General features: G+C 45.1%; 1 protein-coding gene across 1 annotated transcript in view; it reads right to left on the bottom strand.

Annotated features, from left to right (window-relative positions):
- Window positions 1-2,668: 2,668 nt before the first annotated feature.
- LOC142187385 (uncharacterized) overlaps window positions 2,669-16,797 on the bottom strand; it is a gene marked incomplete at its 5' end in the record, with an annotated part of 128,287 nt that continues 114,158 nt past the window's right edge. Inside the window, 3 exons of the mRNA XM_075261588.1 lie at window positions 2,669-3,302; window positions 4,039-4,316; window positions 11,666-12,676. Of these exons, the coding sequence (XP_075117689.1) occupies window positions 4,069-4,316; window positions 11,666-12,676 (1,259 nt within the window). The remainder of the gene's footprint in view (window positions 3,303-4,038; window positions 4,317-11,665; window positions 12,677-16,797) is intronic.

Raw genomic sequence — 16,797 nt, 5'->3', positions numbered from 1 at the left:
CTGTGTCACTTATATACTATATAAGAGTCTGTGCTGTGTAATCATTATCTGGGGGACAGCGAGGATTATCTGACAGGACTGCAGGGGGCGATACTTATACTGTATATACCCTGTGTCACTTATATACTATATAAGTCAGTGCTGTGTAATCATTATCTGGGGACAGCGAGGATTATCTGACAGGACTGCAGGGGGCGATACTTATACTGTATATACCCTGTGTCACTTATATACTATATAAGAGTCTGTGCTGTGTAATCATTATCTGGGGACAGCGAGGATTATCTGACAGGACTGCAGGGGGCGATACTTATACTGTATATACCCTGTGTCACTTATATACTATATAAGAGTTTGTGCTGTGTAATCATTATCTGGGGACAGCGAGGATTATCTGACAGGACTGCAGGGGGCGATACTTATACTGTATATACCCTGTGTCACTTATATACTATATAAGAGTTTGTGCTGTGTAATCATTATCTGGGGACAGCGAGGATTATCTGACAGGACTGCAGGGGGCGATACTTATACTGTATATACCCTGTGTCACTTATATACTATATAAGAGTCTGTGCTGTGTAATCATTATCTGGGGGACAGCGAGGATTATCTGACAGGACTGCAGGGGGCGATACTTATACTGTATATACCCTGTGTCACTTATATACTATATAAGAGTTTGTGCTGTGTAATCATTATCTGGGGGACAGCGAGGATTATCTGACAGGACTGCAGGGGGCGATACTTATACTGTATATACCCTGTGTCACTTATATACTATATAAGAGTCTGTGCTGTGTAATCATTATCTGGGGGACAGAGAGGATTATATCTGACAGGACTGCAGGGGGCGATACTTATACTGTATATACCCTGTGTCACTTATATACTATATAAGAGTCTGTGCTGTGTAATCATTATCTGGGGACACCGAGGATTATCTGACAGGACTGCAGGGGGCGATACTTATACTGTATATACCCTGTGTCACTTATATACTATATAAGAGTTTGTGCTGTGTAATCATTATCTGGGGGACAGAGAGGATTATATCTGACAGGACTGCAGGGGGCGATACTTATACTGTATATACCCTGTGTCACTTATATACTATATAAGAGTCTGTGCTGTGTAATCATTATCTGGGGGACAGCGAGGATTATCTGACAGGACTGCAGGGGGCGATACTTATACTGTATATACCCTGTGTCACTTATATACTATATAAGAGTCTGTGCTGTGTAATCATTATCTGGGGACAGCGAGGATTATCTGACAGGACTGCAGGGGGCGATACTTATACTGTATATACCCTGTGTCACTTATATACTATATAAGAGTCTGTGCTGTGTAATCATTATCTGGGGACAGCGAGGATTATCTGACAGGACTGCAGAGAGCGATACTTATACTGTATATACCCTGTGTCACTTATATACTATATAAGAGTCTGTGCTGTGTAATCATTATCTGGGGGACAGCGAGGATTATCTGACAGGACTGCAGGGGGCGATACTTATACTGTATATACCCTGTGTCACTTATATACTATATAAGAGTTTGTGCTGTGTAATCATTATCTGGGGGACACCGAGGTTTATCTGACAGGACTGCAGGGGTCGATACTTATACTGTATATACCCTGTGTCACTTATATACTATATAAGAGTTTTTGCCTGTAATCATTATCTTGGGACAGTGAGGATTATCTGACAGGACTGCAGGGGGTGATACTTATACTGTATATACCCTGTGTCACTTATATACTATATAAGAGTTTTTGCCTGTAATCATTATCTTGGGACAGTGAGGATTATCTGACAGGACTGCAGGGGGCGATACTTATACTGTATATACCCTGTGTCACTTATATACTATATAAGAGTCTGTGCTGTGTAATCATTATCTGGGGGACAGCGAGGATTATCTGACAGGACTGCAGGGGGCGATACTTATACTGTATATACCCTGTGTCACTTATATACTATATAAGAGTTTGTGCTGTGTAATCATTATCTGGGGACACCGAGGATTATCTGACAGGACTGCAGGGGGTGATACTTATACTATATATACCCTGTGTCACTTATATACTATATAAGAGTTTTTGCCTGTAATCATTATCTTGGGACAGTGAGGATTATCTGACAGGACTGCAGGGGGCGATACTTATACTGTATATACCCTGTGTCACTTATATACTATATAAGAGTTTGTGCTGTGTAATCATTATCTTGGGACAGCGAGGATTATCTGACAGGACTGCAGGAGGCGATACTTATACTGTATATACCCTGTGTCACTTATATACTATATAAGAGTTTGTGCTCTGTAATCATTATCTGGGGGACAGCGAGGATTATCTGACAGGACTGCAGGGGGCGATACTTATACTGTATATACCTGTGTCACTTATATACTATATAAGAGTCTGTGCTGTGTAATCATTATCTGGGGACACCGAGGATTATCTGACAGGACTGCAGGGGGGCCAATACTTTTGGCCAACACTGTACACCACTATATGGTCACTGTATACTGTCTGTAGAGCCCTGTGTAGAGTCTGTCAGTATATACCACTATATGGTCACTGTATACTGTCTGTAGGCCTCTATATGTGGGATATTGAGAAGACCAGACCAGTTTCTATGTACAGTGAGGCATTTATTATGTCTTAGAAGTTTATACAGTAAGAAGGAGAAGATTTCTATCCATGAAGAATAAATAAAGACCCCGGATCCAGCCAGTACCAGAGCGATGGGGTGTCAAGCATCCGAATCCCATCCCAAGACTATAAGTGAGACTATCAGGCCATCCAGCGTCATATCCGCAGTGTCTATAGGTGACACCATAACTAGACCTTCCAAGTCTTATCGGCACTTGCCCTCTCACATCACTTCTTTCCTTCTGGAAAGTTCCTGAAGACGTGTAGAGCAGAAAGGTCGTCAGATACGGAAAGTAACGACTGAACTACTAATAGACAAGAATCTGGCACCAAGTTACTAAGATATTCCCAAGACTTCTGATATCAATACAATAATACAAGCATAGAGAAAAGCAGATGTGGTGGAGACCAGTGCCATGGCCGGGACCTCACCGCCATCATAGATGGCCTGCCATGGTCTCCACACCTATAGGCATGCAGGCTCAGAGCACCAGACCCCATTCAAGAGCTGCTAGGAATTCACAGCATGACAGGGAACGTCCAGCATCGACATCATCCACAGGCCATGGGACTCCTAATCCAGGTATAAAGGGGGGCTGAAGACTTCTCAAGGAACATCCAATAAACCCAATATCTGAAAACGAAACAAGGGGTGAAAGGCATGAGTATTCCTCTGAGCATATGGTATAGTTGTGTTAGCATGAACATCCTCTGTACAACCATCCCAACCTGAGGACTACAAAGGATCTGGCCCCACTTACACACAACCCATCGTTTTACACTCCTTGATTCTTTCAGGGGGACAGACATAAGATGTCTTTATATCTCATTTGTCCTCTCGATAAGGCTGCATGGTAGGTGGTGGTGTCAACATCTAGCATATGTTCCACCTTAAGAGGAACCCTGGAAGCAGCAGAGACCTACACTGAGCAGGACCCAGCCATGGACCATAGACAATCTGCTGTAGATGATCATCACCTGACCACACCTGTAGACACTCACACAGCACTTACTAAAACCACCTGGGCCAGAAGAAGGAAGCCAGGTTGGATAGGAGATCTCTCGCCACCACGAAGGGTCTTTCTGGGATAGAGTTGGCTTCTTTAGTAGTTGTCTCTTTTGTAGTTGCTGGTGGTCGGGTTGTGTAACTCCCAGGATTCTCAACGTCTACTAAACATGCAACATACATAGGATTGTTAGTCTTGTTAGCTTTGGTTAATATGGTCACAAACGAAGCTCCATGTCTGAGGTTACCACTTATTGGGACATACAGGGTTAATCATGCCACAATACACTGTGAGAAAAAACAACATGGTGGACTCCGGTCCTGGAATGGTGACAACTTATCTCCTTCATGCATTGACTCTTACCTGGTGTGTGGACATTTCTATAGGTGATCCTCAACGCTGTGCCGGTGGGAGATACAGACTGTAAACGCCTCGCTTGTGGCCTAACAACTTGCAGAGCTTTGCGAAAGGTTTGCTGTCCCCCAGGCCACGCTTGTCATATCCTCCCCATGGGGAAATGTGGTTTGTGCGATAAAGAGGGAACACCATTGGAGACTTGGACTGTGAACTGAGACATGGGTATGGGCAAGGTCTACGAGGTTGTACAAAGTGTGGGCTCTGGTGACCAAAGTATGTCCGCACTGAAGGTCCATCAAAGAAAGAAGAAATGAAATCAATGGCTTCTGTCCTATGGAATACATATACACCTCTAATGACCATCTACATGTCTTATAATAGTCCAGCGACCCTATACATAGTCTCAGGACATACATATATACAAAAACCTCGAATCTAAACCAAAGGAAACAATGGAGATGAATCACAACCAAGACAAGACGTCAATGGGTCAAAGAACAAAGATAATCAAAGGCAAGTGAAGTCACAAAGATAAGGACACTCCAGGAAGAAAACACTCAAACATGAAGGTCAAATCAAAGACTACAATGGGGTAACCGTTTTCTATGTGTATAGGTTTCCATTCAGAGGGTCCCCAAGAAGACTCCCCAAACAAAAGCCCCCAACGTAGATGTGAACCGGGCCTTAGAAGGAAGAAAAGAAAGACTCAAGCAAAACCAGAAACTGAACGAAGAAAGAAATAGGAAGAACCAAATAAGGAAGACGTAGGAAGAAGGAAGGAAAGAAGGATAAAGGAAGGAAAACCAGAAACTCAAGGAAGAATCAAGGAAGGAAGAACCAAATAAGGAAGACGTAGGAAGAAGGAAGGAAAGAAGAATCAAGGAAGGAAAAACAAACTCAAGGAAGAATCAAGGAAGGAAGAACCAAATAAGGAAGACGTAGGAAGAAGGAAGGAAAGAAGGATAAAGGAAGGAAAAACAGAAACTCAAGGAAGAATCAAGCAAGGAAGAACCAAATAAGGAAGACGTAGGAAGAAGGAAGGAAAGAAGGATAAAGGAAGGAAAAACAGAAACTCAAGGAAGAATCAAGGAAGGAAGAACCAAATAAGGAAGACGTAGGAAGAAGGAAGGAAAGAAGGATAAAGGAAGGAAAAACAGAAACTCAAGGAAGAATCAAGGAAGGAAGAACCAAATAAGGAAGACGTAGGAAGAAGGAAGGAAAGAAGGATAAAGGAAGGAAAAACAGAAACTCAAGGAAGAATCAAGCAAGGAAGAACCAAATAAGGAAGACGTAGGAAGAAGGAAGGAAAGAAGGATAAAGGAAGGAAAAACAGAAACTCAAGGAAGAATCAAGGAAGGAAGAACCAAATAAGGAAGACGTAGGAAGAAGGAAGGAAAGAAGGATAAAGGAAGGAAAAACAGAAACTCAAGGAAGAATCAAGCAAGGAAGAACCAAATAAGGAAGACGTAGGAAGAAGGAAGGAAAGAAGGATAAAGGAAGGAAAACCAGAAACTAAGAAAAATGAAGATGGAAAGGAAGAAATGGAAAAGGAGAAAGGAAGGAAGAAGGTTGTGTATGGTGTAGCGCGGGTCTCAGGAGACAGGGAAGACCACTACTTACATAGGAGACCCCTCCCCAGTCTGTCTTGTATTTTGCTTACAGTAGGGGTGTCGTGTTTTGGCCCCATGTGGGTGCTGTATAGACAGAAGCCCCACCTGAAGCTCCTGAGCCTCAATGCTGAATCTGGGACCCCTAAATAATTTGTGCTACTTAGAATAGTGCCAGATTTTATATAGATGTGTCCAGAGATGAATAGAAGATGAAAGAAAAAAAAATCAGGAATAAAAAATACAAAGAAGGGGAATCGAGGAGAAGAAGAAGAAGAAGAAGAAAAAGAGGAGAGGAGAAGAAGAAAAGAGGAGAGGAGAAGAAGAAGAAAAGAAAAAAGAAGAAGAAGAAGAAAAAGAGAAGAGGAGAAGAAGAAGAAAAGAAAAAAGGAGAAGGAGAAGGAGAAGGACGGAAGCGGGAAAGAAAAAGAGAAGAGGAGAAGAAGAAGAAAAGAAAAAAGGAGAAGGAGAAGGAGAAGGACGGAAGCGGGAAAGAAAAAGAGAAGATACAAAGAATCAAAGAAGACTTCACAACGACTCAACGGAAAGGATTGTTATATAGACGATGAATAAGTGGTCAGAAACAATAGCTGGCTGGTTGGATAATCATCGATGATGGACCAATGATCAGAGGGACAGTGATAATGGGACAATGACCAGGAATGATCAGCCGCATTCCATGTGGTCAGAGATGATAAGTAAATGGATGATCGATGATTGATGAAGGTTGGATCATTGGTGACGATGGATGGATGGCTTGTAATGAGGATGAGATGGCCATTATAAAGGGAGTCTGTCAGCAGAATAAATGCTATCAGACTAATGACAGGACCTTGTAGGCGGCTTCTGCAGTTTCCAGAATGACTTTCTTATTCTCCATTGCAGATTCATTTTCATGAAAATCAGGATTTTATTCTTATGCAAAATAGCTGAAAAGAGCGTTAGGGGCGTGTCTTCTCCTGCCAGGGCTGGTTATGTAGGGTAGAGAGCTAAGACACGCCCCTAAAGCCCTTTTCAGCTAATTTGCATAAGAATAACTTGTTGATTTTCTTGAAAATAATAAAAAGACATCTTTGGAAAGTGTAGATTCTGCCCTAGAAGGTAAGTCATTAGTCAGATGCTGCTTGTCCTGCTGGGGAACTATGGTCGTACGGTCAGTGCTGAGTATTGGTCTGTTGTGATAGAGGTCAGAATTATAGATGATCAGCAACGAACTGTGTGTAGGGTTAGAGATTATAGATGGTTGGCCATGTGTATGGTTAGAGATTATAGATGGCTGATCGTGTATAGTTAGGTTAGTAGATGGTTGGCCGTGTGTATAGTTAGGTTAGTAGATTGTTGGCCATGTGTATAGTTAGGTTAGTAGATGGTTGGCCATGTGTATAGTTAGGTTAGTAGATGGTTGGCCGTGTGTATGCTTAGAGATTATAGATGGTTGGCCATGTGTATGGTTAGGGATTATAGATGGTTGGTCATGTGTATAGTTAGGTTAGAAGATGGTTGGCCGTGTGTATGGTTAGGGATTATAGATGGCTGATTGTGTATAGTTAGGTTAGTAGATGGCTGGCCATGTGTATGGTTAGAGATTATAGATGGTTGGTCATGTGTATAGTTAGGTTAGTAGATGGCTGGCCATGTGTATGGTTAGGGATTATAGATGGCTGATTGTGTATAGTTAGGTTAGTAGATGGCTGGCCGTGTGTATGGTTAGAGATTATAGATGGTTGGCCATGTGTATGGTTAGGGATTATAGATGGTTGGTCATGTGTATAGTTAGGTTAGTAGATGGCTGGCCATGTGTATGGTTAGAGATTATAGATGGTTGGCCATGTGTATGGTTAGGGATTATAGATGGTTGGTCATGTGTATAGTTAGGTTAGTAGATGGCTGGCCATGTGTATGGTTAGAGATTATAGATGGTTGGTCATGTGTATGGTTAGGGATTATAGATGGTTGGTCATGTGTATAGTTAGGGATTATAGATGGCTGATTGTGTATAGTTAGGTTAGTAGATGGTTGGCTGTGTGTATGGTTAGGGATTATAGATGGCTGATCATGTATAGTTAGGTTAGTAGATGGTTGGCCGTGTGTATAGTTAGGTTAGTAGATGGCTGGCCATGTGTATGGTTAGGGATTATAGATGGCTGATCGTGTATAGTTAGGTTAGTAGATGGTTGGCCGTGTGTATAGTTAGGTTAGTAGATGGTTGGCCGTGTGTATGGTTAGGGATTATAGATGGCTGATTGTGTATAGTTAGGTTAGTAGATGGTTGGCCGTGTGTATGGTTAGAGATTATAGATAGTTGGCCATGTGTATGGTTAGGGATTATAGATGGTTGGTCATGTGTATAGTTAGGGATTATAGATGGCTGATTGTGTATAGTTAGGTTAGTAGATGGTTGGCCGTGTGTATGGTTAGGGATTATAGATGGCTGATCGTGTATAGTTAGGTTAGTAGATGGTTGGCCGTGTGTATGGTTAGGGATTATAGATGGCTGATCGTGTATAGTTAGGTTAGGAGATGGTTGGCCGTGTGTATAGTTAGGTTAGTAGATGGTTGGCCGTGTGTATGGTTAGGGATTATAGATGGCTGATTGTGTGTAGTTAGGTTAGTAGATGGTTGGCCATGTGTATGGTTAGGGATTATAGATGGCTGATCGTGTATAGTTAGGTTAGTAGATGGTTGGCCGTGTGTATGGTTAGGGATTATAGATGGCTGATCGTGTATAGTTAGGTTAGTAGATGGTTGGCCGTGTGTATGGTTAGGGATTATAGATGGCTGATTGTGTATAGTTAGGTTAGTAGATGGTTGGCCGTGTGTATGGTTAGAGATTATAGATAGTTGGCCATGTGTATGGTTAGGGATTATAGATGGTTGGTCATGTGTATAGTTAGGGATTATAGATGGCTGATTGTGTATAGTTAGGTTAGTAGATGGTTGGCCGTGTGTATGGTTAGGGATTATAGATGGCTGATCGTGTATAGTTAGGTTAGTAGATGGTTGGCCGTGTGTATGGTTAGGGATTATAGATGGCTGATCGTGTATAGTTAGGTTAGGAGATGGTTGGCCGTGTGTATAGTTAGGTTAGTAGATGGTTGGCCGTGTGTATGGTTAGGGATTATAGATGGCTGATTGTGTGTAGTTAGGTTAGTAGATGGTTGGCCATGTGTATGGTTAGGGATTATAGATGGCTGATCGTGTATAGTTAGGTTAGTAGATGGTTGGCCGTGTGTATGGTTAGGGATTATAGATGGCTGATCGTGTATAGTTAGGTTAGTAGATGGTTGGCCATGTGTATGGTTAGGGATTATAGATGGCTGATCGTGTATAGTTAGGTTAGTAGATGGTTGGCCGTGTGTATGGTTAGGGATTATAGATGGCTGATTGTGTATAGTTAGGTTAGTAGATGGTTGGCCATGTGTATGGTTAGGGATTATAGATGGTTGGTCATGTGTATGGTTAGAGATTATAGATGGTTGGTCATGTGTATAGTTAGGTTAGTAGATGGCTGGCCGTGTGTATGGTTAGGGATTATAGATGGCTGATTGTGTATAGTTAGGTTAGTAGATGGTTGGCCGTGTGTATGGTTAGGGATTATAGATGGCTGATTGTGTATAGTTAGGTTAGTAGATGGTTGGCCGTGTGTATGGTTAGGGATTATAGATGGCTGATCGTGTATAGTTAGGTTAGTAGATGGTTGGCCGTGTGTATGGTTAGGGATTATAGATGGTTGGTCATGTGTATGGTTAGAGATTATAGATGGTTGGTCATGTGTATAGTTAGGTTAGTAGATGGCTGGCCGTGTGTATGGTTAGGGATTATAGATGGCTGATTGTGTACAGTTAGGTTAGTAGATGGTTGGCCGTGTGTATGGTTAGGGATTATAGATGGCTGATTGTGTATAGTTAGGTTAGTAGATGGTTGGCCATGTGTATGGTTAGGGATTATAGATGGCTGATTGTGTATAGTTAGGTTAGTAGATGGTTGGCCGTGTGTATGTTTAGGGATTATAGATGGCTGATCGTGTATAGTTAGGTTAGTAGATGGTTGGCCGTGTGTATGGTTAGGGATTATAGATGGCTGATTGTGTATAGTTAGGTTAGTAGATGGTTGGCCGTGTGTATGGTTAGGGATTATAGATGGCTGATCGTGTATAGTTAGGTTAGTAGATGGTTGGCCGTGTGTATGGTTAGGGATTATAGATAGTTGGCCATGTGTATGGTTAGGGATTATAGATGGTTGGTCATGTGTATAGTTAGGGATTATAGATGGCTGATTGTGTATAGTTAGGTTAGTAGATGGTTGGCCGTGTGTATGGTTAGGGATTATAGATGGCTGATTGTGTATAGTTAGGTTAGTAGATGGTTGGCCATGTGTATGGTTAGGGATTATAGATGGTTGGTCATGTGTATAGTTAGGGATTATAGATGGCTGATTGTGTATAGTTAGGTTAGTAGATGGTTGGCCGTGTGTATGGTTAGGGATTATAGATAGTTGGTCATGTGTATGGTTAGGGATTATAGATGGTTGGCCGTGTGTATGGTTAGGGATTATAGATAGTTGGTCATGTGTATGGTTAGAGATTATAGATGGTTGGCCGTGTGTATGGTTAGGGATTATAGATGGCTGATCGTGTATAGTTAGGTTAGTAGATGGTTGGCCATGTGTATGGTTAGGGATTATAGATGGCTGATCATGTATAGTTAGGTTAGTAGATGGTTGGCCGTGTGTATGGTTAGGGATTATAGATGGCTGATCATGTATAGTTAGGTTAGTAGATGGTTGGCCGTGTGTATGGTTAGGGATTATAGATGGCTGATCGTGTATAGTTAGGTTAGTAGATGGTTGGCCGTGTGTATGGTTAGAGATTATAGATGGTTGGCCGTGTGTATGGTTAGGTTAGTAGATGGTTGGCCGTGTGTATGGTTAGGGATTATAGATGGCTGATTGTGTATAGTTAGGTTAGTAGATGGTTGGCCGTGTGTATGGTTAGGGATTATAGATAGTTGGCCATGTGTATGGTTAGGGATTATAGATAGTTGGCCATGTGTATGGTTAGGGATTATAGATGGTTGGTCATGTGTATAGTTAGGGATTATAGATGGCTGATTGTGTATAGTTAGGTTAGTAGATGGTTGGCCGTGTGTATGGTTAGGGATTATAGATGGCTGATCGTGTATAGTTAGGTTAGTAGATGGTTGGCCGTGTGTATGGTTAGGGATTATAGATAGTTGGTCATGTGTATGGTTAGAGATTATAGATGGTTGGCCGTGTGTATGGTTAGGGATTATAGATGGCTGATCGTGTATAGTTAGTAGATGGTTGGCCATGTGTATGGTTAGAGATTAGCGATGATCAGGGATGATGGATGGGATGACATACTGACAGAATTATCGCCCTGAGTGACTTTGTGACATCAGCTGAATATATCGCTGAGGAATAATCCGAGGTTACTCTAAGGATCGGGTCACCAGTGCTGATGAAGACTTTGGGACTAACAAGCATCTTTTGATACTTGAAGATCTGTACAAATTATTTGGGACTATTAATCCTGTAGGAATCCCATAGGATAGTGTCCCACTGTAGCTTATACATATAGGTACCGTTTGGGTCCACAGCAGACTATGCTATAATTCCATAGTATACACTTGTCTATTCTCCTCCTGGGTGGGGGAGGGGGTGCTATCTCAGGATTTCAGATCCTTTTGTACCTCTCCAGACTCCTTTCTGCCTTCACATCCCTCTGTTCTCTCATAATCCTCTAATTTCTCTAGCCCCCCTGTGCTTCCACCAGTTCCCCTTGCCCACATCCAAGCTCCACTGTCCCCTCTTGACTCTACTCTCCATTTCAGACTCTTGGTCTCCTCCAGACCACCACATATCTGACTAATCGGATGGGGAATCCGTCTCGTTAGATACCTCAGCTGCTGTCACAAGAAGGTAAGTAGGATGACAAAGGATGAAAGACAACTTGTGTCACTGCTGCTATACGAGGACAAATCTTGAGATGTTGAGAGGTGTCTTACCTGGGAGGTCTGATTTATAACCCCACTTCTTGGAAGACGACCATTTGTTTTTCCATTTGAATGATGTTAAATTTCTGTTTTTCTGCTTCTCCTTCTTCTCTGGTGGTGAGGTCTTTGGCGGCCGCTGGATGGAGTCTTTTTTCCTTGCCTGATCTTGACTGATCACTTTCCCCAAGGGTATGTTGACTTCTTTAGACATGTCATGTGCTTTGGCGGGCTTCGTAGGGATCATGCTTACGGTTACCGGGATGACCGCTTCTTTTACAGTTGGTGCATCTGGTTCATCATTGGAAAAAGCTTTATCAATGCCAGCGTTGTCAATGGTTGGTGTGATGACCAGAGCAAGGGAAGGTCTCACCGACGTCACATGGTATTCTTGACTTGGAAGAGTAATGACTTGTGTGGTTGGCTGGATTGTTGTCTGTTCTCTGACATCTGGGCTGGAATTTTCCATTATTTGTAAAGTGGTTACCTGTAAAGGTTCTGGAGTCATCTGATCTGATATTGAGTTCATCACCAGGTCTGATGGTATCACTTGTGGATCCAGCACTGACCATGTGTCTTTGGAAACCATCTCTGATCGTGTTGGTTTTGGCGACTGCTCAGATTGTGTTGGTTCTGTGGTCTTCTCCATTTGTGTTGGTTCTGTGGTCTTCTCCATTTGTGTTGGTTCTGGAGTCTGCTCCATTTGTGTTGGTTCTGGGGTCTGCTCCATTTGTGTTGGTTCTGGGGTCTGCTCCATTTGTGTTGGTTCTGGGGTCTGCTCCGATTGTGTTGGTTCTGGGGTCTGCTCCATTTGTGTTGGTTCTGGGGTCTGCTCCATTTGTGTTGGTTCTGGGGTCTGCTCCATTTGTGTTGGTTCTGGGGTCTGCTCCATTTGTGTTGGTTCTGGGGTCTGCTCCAATTGTGTTAGTTTTGGATCCATCTTTGAATGTGTTATACCCGACTGGATCTCTGGCGTAGTCATGCCAGGTGGAGCTGGGCTGGTTTCCTCCAGCTCTAAGTCTATATCTGATCATAAATGAAAAGAAAGTTTCCGGTTATTCCTGGAGGCAGCTGATGTCTTGCATTGTAGTAGCATTTGCTCAAACCTTCCATGATAATGAATAAGAAGGTCACTCAATAAAGATTAAATAGAAACCCTAAACTTCATGTGTCCCTGCTGGACCCCCAATATCTTCAAATTGAATGAAGTCCTGGGGTCAAGTTGTGTTCTTGCCTTCAGATGATGTTGTTTGTATTGTATTCCTCTACTTCTGTGCTGATGACTGTTTTGGCAGAGGTGGAGATATAGATTATATATATAGTGAGAAGGTGACAGGCAGAGTGCTGGGGTCCTGCTATATCTCCCCCAGGTCTCTGACATACGTGTGGTCCAGGGCAGATCTGGAGTAACCTCAGCACAGGGACAGATCTGGAGGAGCCTCAGCACAGGGGCAGATCTGGAGGAACCTCAGCACAGGGGCGGATCTGGAGGAGCCTCAGCACAGGGGCAGATCTGGAAGAGCCTCAGCACAGGGGCAGATCTGGAGAAGCCTCAACACAGGGGCAGATTTGGAGGGGCCTCAGCAGAGGAGCAGATCTGGAGGAACCTCAGCACAGGGGCAGGTCTGGAGTAGCTTCAGCACAGGGGCAGATCTGGAGGAGCCTCAGCACAGGGGCAGATCTGGAGGAGCCTCAACACAGGGGCAGGTCTGGAGTAGCCTCAGCACAGGAGCAGGTCTGGCGAAGCCTCAGCACAGGGGCAGATCTGGAGGAGCCTCAGCACAGGGGCAGATCTGGAGGAGCCTCAGCACAGGGGCAGATCTGGAGGAGCCTCAGCACAGGGGCAGATCTGGAGGAGCCTCAGCACAGGGGCAGATCTGGAGTAGCTTCAGCACAGGGGCAGATCTGGAGTAGCCTCAGCACAGGGGCAGATCTGGAGTAGCTTCAGCACAGGGGCAGATCTGGAGTAGCCTCAGCACAGGGGCAGATCTGGAGGGGCCTCAGCAGAGGAGCAGATCTGGAGGAGCCTCAGCAGAGGAGCAGATCTGGAGGAGCCTCAGCAGAGGAGCAGATCTGGAGGAACCTCAGCACAGGAGCAGATCTGGAGGAGCCTCAGCACAGGGGCAGATCTGGAAGAGCCTCAGCACAGGGGCAGATCTGGAGGAGCCTCAACACAGGGGCAGATTTGGAGGGGCCTCAGCAGAGGAGCAGATCTGGAGGAACCTCAGCACAGGAGCAGATCTGGAGGAACCTAAGCACAGGGGCAGGTCTGGAGTAGCCTCAGCACAGGGGCAGATCTGGAGTAGCCTCAGCACAGGGGCAGATCTGGAGGAGCCTTAGCACAGGGGCAGATCTGGAGGAGCCTAAGCACAGAGGCAGATCTGGAGGAGCCTAAGCACAGGAGCAGATCTGGAGGAGCCTTAGCACAGGGGCAGGTCTGGAGTAGCCTCAGCACAGGAGCAGGTCTGGAGAAGCCTCAGCACAGAGGCAGATCTGGAGGAGCCTCAGCACAGGGGCAGATCTGGAGTAGCCTCAGCACAGGGGCAGATCTGGAGGAGCCTCAACACAGGGGCAGATTTGGAGGGGCCTCAGCAGAGGAGCAGATCTGGAGGAACCTCAGCACAGGAGCAGATCTGGAGGAACCTCAGCACAGGAGCAGATCTGGAGGAGCCTCAGCACAGGGGCAGGTCTGGAGTAGCTTCAGCACAGGGGCAGATCTGGAGTAGCCTCAGCACAGGAGCAGATCTGGAGGAACCTCAGCACAGGGGCAGATCCGGAGTAGCCTCAGCACAGGGGCAGATCTGGAGTAGCCTCAGCACAGGGGCAGATCTGGAGTAGCTTCAACACAGGGGCAGATATGGAGGAGCCTCAGCACAGGGGCAGATCTGAAGTAGCCTCAGCACAGGGGCAGATCTAGAGGAGCCTCAGCACAGGGGCAGATCTAGAGGAGCCTCAGCACAGGGGCAGATCTGAAGTAGCCTCAGCACAGGGGCAGATCTGGAGTAGCCTCAGCACAGGGGCAGATCTGGAGGAGCCTCAGCACAGGGGCAGATCTGAAGTAGCCTAAGCACAGGGGCAGATCTGGAGGAGCCTCAGCACAGGGGCAGATCTGAAGTAGCCTCAGCACAGGGGCAGATCTGAAGTAGCCTCAGCACAGGGGCAGGTATGGAGGAGCCTCAGCACAGGGGCAGATCTGAAGTAGCCTCAGCACAGGGGCAGATCTGGAGGAGCCTCAGCAGAGGAGCAGATCTGGAGGAACCTCAGCACAGGAGCAGATCTGGAGGAACCTCAGCACAGGGGCAGGTCTGGAGGAGCCTCAGCATAGGGACAGGTCTGGCATAGTCTCAGCACAGGGGCAGATCCTGGGCTCATTACTGACCCATAAAGGCTGCAGCTCTGACATTACAGGGCAGGTCCATGAGGTGAGAGGAGCTGCTGGGTCTGTCCTGTAACCCTGAGTCCGCTGACACTATATTGCTCCTGTTGTGTTGGTGTGGTTGGTAGTAAGCCCCATGTATAGTTAGGTTATCAGGTCTGTTAGTGGCTCAGACGAGCAGGGATTGATTGTGTTTTGCTCATTCTGTGCCTGAAGTGAAGATTTATTTATTGTCCTGTTTTTCTATATAAACCAGTTTTCTGCCTATTTTTTGTCCCTGTCTCTTACTGTTTGGGTCGCACCACTGCTGCTACCAGCTAAATTCCCATCTATCTATCTCACACACCTTCCTGTACATTGATGGATGGAATTTGTTGCCTGCGAACTCCTGGACATGATTCATTCTTCATGATCTTCTCCAGGCATTCTCTCCACCACTTTCCACCACTTGCCTTAATCTCTCATTCACACTAAGGATAGGCAGTCTCACGGTTGGGCCAGATGAAGCAGATGTTGGGTGGTCTTCACAAAGCCCTCCAATTACATTATCATGGAAGGAATGGCTCTCATTGACCATGACATCACATCTAGAGCATGATTCTCTTCTCCATGTCTCACTATAGATGACATGTTTGCTTTCATCTGATGACATTTCCATGACATTATAAGGTCCTGGTATTTTCTAAAAAGTTGTTGAAGCCCAAATACAAGCCTGGCAATTCTAACGTCCAGGTGACCAGTGATGTCACTCTTACCCCGTAATCATTGTAAATACTGCAGAGTAGATACGGGACATGTCGGCAGTAGATCTACATAACCACAGTTAGAACCATTGGGATCAGGGGTATGGCCTACGTGAATGGAGTAGGACACACACTGCTTCTGCTCCGCTCCAGCGCCGCCTAATCCGTGAACCCCAGCTTAACATTCCATGCCTCTGACCAAGAAAGCCTCCAAGAAGGTGGCCCTCAACACCTCCGGACCAGTGGACCACCTATATAGAGCTAATATGAACTCGTACGTTGTGTAGCCGGCCGCTGCGCCAAGTCAGCATGCAATGAGGTCGCAGCCATCTTGCTGGACCTCGAGGACGACCATGATGCTATTAGGGTGTATGTCGGGCAGCTTCATGATACTACCTCTGCACATACTGCGACACTGTGCGAGGTTCAGCGCCACTTGGAAGACTTTGATAATAGAAACATGGGAAGAATATGCAAATCTGACTTCCATGATGTAATTAGGATGCCAGTGCCTCAAATATGCACACCAATAGAGAGCGCTGACTGAGAATGTGCAAGTCTATCTTCCATGATGTAATTAGGATGCCAGAGTCTCAGTCAAGCACGACCTATAGAGGGTGCCCCCTTTAACATCATGCCGACCTTTCAGAGGACTTTGTTTGCAATGATGTTGGGATTTAACCAGATACAGTCTTCTCAGCCAAGGATAGCTGTTTCAATGTACTTGCATCTCATCAGCTTGGCGCAGAGAGGACTGATCTGGCAGAGGTAAGAGGCTTAGACAGGGTTGAGGGGATATCGTCACTCCATAGGGAGAGACCACCATATAGGTGTGTGGAGTCTTATTAAGCCATGAGCGCTCCACTGCAAATTGATAATAGAGGCAGGCACAACAATATCAGGATTAAGGGCCTCCCAGAGGCTACCTATGATGAAGACCTCCACATCACACTTGAGGTGATATTCAACAGTGTCCTCCAGGGAACCTCCATCCAATAAGATAAAGCTGGACAGAGCGCACTGTGCCC

Source organism: Leptodactylus fuscus, unplaced genomic scaffold (assembly GCF_031893055.1).
Source record: "Leptodactylus fuscus isolate aLepFus1 unplaced genomic scaffold, aLepFus1.hap2 HAP2_SCAFFOLD_226, whole genome shotgun sequence".
Classification (NCBI taxonomy): domain Eukaryota; kingdom Metazoa; phylum Chordata; class Amphibia; order Anura; family Leptodactylidae; genus Leptodactylus; species Leptodactylus fuscus.
Note: the sequence above shows the minus strand (reverse complement) of the source record. Positions and strands in the feature narration are given on the sequence as shown.